This window comes from Gymnoscopelus braueri (genome assembly GCF_963280865.1).
Source record: "Gymnoscopelus braueri genome assembly, chromosome: 15".
Classification (NCBI taxonomy): domain Eukaryota; kingdom Metazoa; phylum Chordata; class Actinopteri; order Myctophiformes; family Myctophidae; genus Gymnoscopelus; species Gymnoscopelus braueri.
Window position 1 is genome coordinate 51,088,410 of NC_137620.1, and position 6,000 is coordinate 51,094,409.

Here is a 6,000-nt window from a genome sequence, read left to right on the forward strand (position 1 = left end):
TATATATATATATAACTGTCCCTCATGCTCTGGTTACACAGGTATTAATATTATATATTAAATATGATTTAATATATATAACTGTCCCTCATGCTCTGGTTACACAGGTATTAATATTAAATATTAAATATGATTTAATATATATAACTGTCCCTCATGCTCTGGTGACACAGGTATTAATATTATATATTAAATATGATTTAATATATATATAACTGTCCCTCATGCTCTGGTGACACAGGTATTAATATTAAATATTAAATATGATTTAATATATATAACTGTCCCTCATGCTCTGGTGACACAGGTATTAATATTAAATATTAAATATGATTTAATATATATAACTGTCCCACATGCTCTGGTTACACAGGTATTAATATTAAATATTAAATATGATTTAATATATATAACTGTCCCTCATGCTCTGGTTACACAGGTATTAATATTAAATATTAAATATGATTTAATATATATAACTGTCCCTCATGCTCTGGTGACACAGGTAGTAATATTAATATTAAATATGATTTAATATATATATAACTGTCCCTCGTGCTCTGGTTACACAGGTATTAATATTAATATTAAATATGATTTAATATATATATAACTGTCCCTCATGCTCTGGTGACACAGGTATTAATATTAAATATGATTAGTTATATATATAGTGGAATAGTGTGTCAGAAACACATTGGGACTCATTCACTAACCTGCTCGTACATTCACAACATTATTTGCATGTAAGAGGTTGTGTATAAAAGATTGTGTATCCACTGAACGTTAATACAGTAAATATCCTACTCTCATGTGTAATGACAATAAATACAGTAAATATCCTAATCCTATCCTATTAAAGGCTAATAAAACGTGCAAAGGATATTATATACATACTTAAAGTACCAAAAGTAAAAGTATAAAGTGGTTAATGTATGTTTTGTAATAATAATCAAAATCTACAAAGTAACTATTATTAAAGTTTTCAAATAATTGTAATGGAGTAAAAGTACAATATTTGCCTCTGAGATGTAGTGGAGTAAAAGTAGAAGTAAAAGTAAAAGTACTGAAAATGGGAAATACTCCAGTAAAGTAAACATTCCTTAAAAGTATCCCGACCTTATCAAAACGTTCTGTCTCAACATACTAATGGTGTGTGTGTGTGTGTGTGTGTGTGTGTGTGTGTGTGTGTGTGTGTGTGTGTGTGTGTGTGTGTGTGTGTGTGTGTGTGTGTGTGTGTGTGTGTGTGTGTGTGTGTGTGTGTGTGCGTCAGGCCCAGGGCGTGTGCGTAGAGAACGCGGTCACGCCCCCAGGCGAGCAGGCCAGACCTCCCAGCATGCTTTGCGGCGAGGACGGCCAGTGGGTGGGGCAGCCGTCCACTTCCTGTGGCTGTCGCCCCGGTTACGAAGCCTCCGAGTCTGACCTGAGATGCAGAGGTAAGGACACAACACTGTGTGTGTGTGTGTGTGTGTGTGTGTGTGTGTGTGTGTGTGTGTGTGTGTGGTAGACACAATACTGACTGTTCAAAACATAGCAGATCTACATTACATTACATTATTACATTACATTACATTACATTACATTACATTACATTATTACATTACATTACATTACATTACATTACATTATTACATTACATTACATTACATTAGTCATTTAGCAGACCCTTTTATCCATAGTGACTTACAGTAAGTACATTCAACATAGGTAGGGAACTAAACTACTAATCACTAGAAGTCTGAAGTGCATTTTCTTCTAAAACAAGCAACTAAGAGTATACCTAGTGCTAAGGTAAAAGTGACATATATCAGCTACCTATTTCCTTAAACAGATGAGACAAAAAGGAAAATCAAATGAGCATGAGATAAAACTAATAAGTGTATCGACTAAACAAGATCCAATAAAACAAAACAACAATAAAACAATACAACAATAAAACAAGAGCTCGTACAAATAATTGACAACAAGTAGGCCAGGCAAAGAGGAAAGTGTTTCCTGAAGAGGTGGGTTTTCAGTGTCTCTGCTGTTCATTCCACCACTGTGGGGCCACAACAGAAATAAAGCTGTGATCTACAAGCTCAGAACGCGCTATGAGCTTGTAGATCGTCTATTTTCGGCTAATGTTCCACCCAGAATAGGGATATGAGGTCTCAAGTGGATATTTGCTCTCCCCCCCCCCCGCAGTATCTCTGAGGACCCTCTAGGGGTCCCGGACCCCCTGTTGAAGAGCCCTGGATTAGACATGGAGGTCAGAGGTCAGGTTATGAGTTATGTCTGATCTATACGCATGTTAGCGGCAATAAAAAAAGTAAAAAGTGGCATTCATTAAAAAGATCAGTCATCTCAGGGTCAGCAAATACACTGTGTGTGTGTGTGTGTGTGTGTGTGTGTGTGTGTGTGTGTGTGTGTGTGTGTGTGTGTGTGTGTGTGTGTGTGTGTGTGTGTGTGTGTGTGTGTGTGTGTGTGTGTGTGTGTGTGTGTGCGCGTGCGTGCGTGCGCGTGTGTCTGAGGTGGAGCTTCCTGTTATTCTTTTGAGAGTTCAAAGGTCAACTGACTGGAACCAGGAAGTGTTGTCATAGCGATGAGCAAGTGTGAGAGAGAGAGAGAGAGAGAGAGAGAGAGAGAGAGAGAGAGAGGAGAGAGAGAGAGAGAGAGAGAGAGAGAGAGAGAGAGAGAGAGAGAGAGAGAGAGAGAGAGAGAGAGAGAGAGAGAGAGAGAGAGAGAGAGAGAGAGAGAGAGAGAGAGAGAGAGAGAGAGAGAGAGAGAGAGAGAGAGAGAGAGAGAGAATGAATGTGTGTTAGAGTGTAAAGGTCAGAGGTTAAGTTGTGCCGCTAAGCACCCTGGGAGGGGGGAGTGGGGTGAGGTCATTCTGGGGTCAGCCAAAACATTTCGGACACACACACACACACACACACACACACACACACACACACACACACACACACACACACACACACACACACACACACACACACACACACACACACACACACACACTCACACACACACACACACACACAGTGTTGGCAGGCGTTGTTTTATGGTGACGGCGTGACGCTGGTTTCCACTTCCTGTGGAAGCCGAGGTCACTTCCTGTTCTGTCCCATCAGTCCTCCTGACTCCTGTTGGTCTGCACTCCTCCTCTTCTATCATCCCTCCTTCTATCATCCCTCCTTCTATCATCCCTCCTTCTATCATCCCTCCTTCTATCATCCCTCCTTCTATCATCCTTCCTTCTATCATCCCTCCTTCTATCATCCCTCCTTTTATCATCCCTCCTTCTATCATCCCTCTTTCTATCATCCCTCCATCATTTATTACTGGTGATGGAAACTAAAAAAATGTACCTTTTCCCCCTTTTTCATGAAGCTTGGTCAGATCCCAATCTCAATGGGCTTTTTACACAAAAAGTATACCTGGAAAAGGATGGCTATGGCCGTTTTTAGCCCAAGGAGTGGTTTTGGTGCAAAATAAATGCTTGCAATGGATTTAGAATCATAAAAAACACCCTAGTTTGACCCCTCACATGCTACTTAAAACAGAATTAAAATTAGAAGCAGCTGTCAAACATTCCCCTAGGGAAACTGCATTTCAGTCTTTGTGAGATGTGTTACTAGACACCTTTACAAACACATTGGTGAAGTTTTTTTTTGGTAAGGAATTTATTCCAAGATTGGAAAATATTCTGCTAATATCCCCCTCAGCGCTGGAAAACTTCTGCTGCCGACAGAATGGTGGTTCCGTGGGGTCGGGACCTGGATGGACCCGTGGGCTCGGTCCACTAGACCAGTGGTTTTCAACCTTTTTCATGCCAAGGACCCCTAAATTGATATACATTTGGCCGCGGACCCCCATTTGAAAATGTTTTGTGCCAGGGACCCCCCAGAAGCAAAGATATCAGTTAATTTTCGCTTAAAGGACAACTTTGTTTTTTTTACAACCAAGGTTTATGTTTTAGATTGTAATTAAAGTAAATAAAAGATAAGTGTTAAAATGTTTAAATTTACTGCTTTCTATAGTTTTAGCAATTTTCACAATATTTTTTACAGTGGGCGGGGGCATTCTGTCCGGTGGCTAAATATGTATTTTTTTACACAATAACCCGGTGTTTTCTTTATTATTATTTACAGTAGCTCTTCTAGCCCCCAATAACTCACATCTGGCCATCAAAGACAACAGGACCTTTTTTATTGTGTAAAAAAGGCATATTTAGCCACCGGACAGAATGCCCCCGCCCACTGTAAAAAATATCGCAAAAATTGCTAAAACTATAGAAAGCAGTAAATGAAAAAAAAAATAACACTCATCTTTTATTTGCTTTAATTACAAGCTAAAATACAAACCTTGGTTGTAAAAAAACAAAGTTGTCCTTTAAATAAATATTCAAAGTTATGCATACTTTTTCAAAGTTTTTCAAAAATAGCAGATCTACAAGCTCATAGCGCGGCACTCGGTGCCGCGCTATGAGCTTGTAGATCAACACAACCATGTGCTCACAACCATGTGTCCATGTAGATCGGCTATTTACGCTAGATCAGCCATTTTCTATATAGTAAAAACAAAACTCTCTCTCTCTCTCTCTCTCTCTCTGTCCCTCTATGTCTCTCTCTCAGCCTGTCCGTCCAGACATTTCAAGGCGGGGTCAGGTCTAGGTGGGTGTGTCATGTGTCCGGCCAACAGCAACACTCAGATCCCAGGCTCCGCCTACTGCCTCTGTCACCCGGGTTACCGTCGAGCCGACTCGGACCCGCCCACAGCCGCATGCACCTGTAAGTACCTGTCTGTCTGTCTGTCTGTCTGTCTGACCGCATGTCTGTCTGTCTGTCTGTCTGTCTGTCTGTCTGTCTGTCTGACCGCATGTCTGTCTGTCTGTCTGTCTGTCTGTCTGTCTGTCTGTCTGTCTGTCTGACCACATGTCTGTCTGTCTGTCTGTCTGTCTGTCTGTCTGTCTGTCTGTCTGTCTGTCTGACCGCATGTCTGTCTGTCTGTCTGTCTGTCTGTCTGTCTGTCTGTCTGTCTGTCTGTCTGTCTGACCGCATGTCTGTCTGTCTGTCTGTCTGTCTGTCTGTCTGTCTGTCTGTCTGTCTGTCTGTCTGTCTGTCTGACCGCATGTCTGTCTGTCTGTCTGTCTGTCTGTCTGTCTGACCACCGCATGTCTGTCTGTCTGTCTGTCTGTCTGTCTGTCTGACCGCCCGCCTGTCTGTCTGTCTGTCTGTCTGTCTGTCTGTCTGTCTGCTCTCCAAGTTCCCACAAAACTTGAAGAAACATTCACACAGTCTGTTCACTCACACAACTGTGGTGTGTGTGTGTGTGTGTGTGTGTGTGTGTGTGTGTGTGTGTGTGTGTGTGTGTGTGTGTGTGTGTGTGTGTGTGTGTGTGTGTGTGTGTGTGTGTGTGTGTGTGTGTGTGTGTCCATTGTGTTAACAGCTGTGTTCTGTAAAAGCAGTGATCCTCCCCTTTAAGTCTCACTAATTATTGTCTCACACACGCACGCGCACACACACACACACACACACACACACACACACACACACACACACACACACACACACACACACACACACACACACACACACACACACACACACACACACACACACACACACACACACACACACACACACACACACACACACACACACACATACATACACACAAAGATTTCAGTGATCAGATGTCAGTTTGCCCTCCTTTTATCTCTCTCTCTCTCTCTCTCTCTCTCTCTCTCTTTGTGTCTCTCTCTCAGTGGTGATGTCATCAGGGTGTCGTCTTCATATCATGTTGTTTTGTGTCTTTTACTTTGACAAATAATAATGTCATTTAATAATTATTATTATAATATAACTTTCTTCTACATTTCATCTTCTGGTGTTGTCTATCAGAGATGAAAATGAACACGTGTTTTATAATCATTTCACCCACTTTTTACCTGTAAAACTACTTCATTACTTTACTTCCTCTGTCTGTCTGTCTGTCTGTCTGTCTGTCTGTCTGTCTGTC

General features: G+C 41.2%; 1 protein-coding gene across 2 annotated transcripts in view; it reads left to right on the plus strand.

Moving 5' to 3' along the window:
• The window catches only part of LOC308102484 (ephrin type-B receptor 4b-like), a 56,235-nt gene that overhangs the window by 33,397 nt on the left and 16,838 nt on the right, over window positions 1-6,000 (plus strand). For both annotated transcript variants that reach the window (XM_080452231.1, XM_080452230.1), the window contains exons 6-7: window positions 1,274-1,436; window positions 4,614-4,769. In XM_080452231.1, the coding sequence (XP_080308357.1) occupies window positions 1,274-1,436; window positions 4,614-4,769 (319 nt within the window). The remainder of the gene's footprint in view (window positions 1-1,273; window positions 1,437-4,613; window positions 4,770-6,000) is intronic.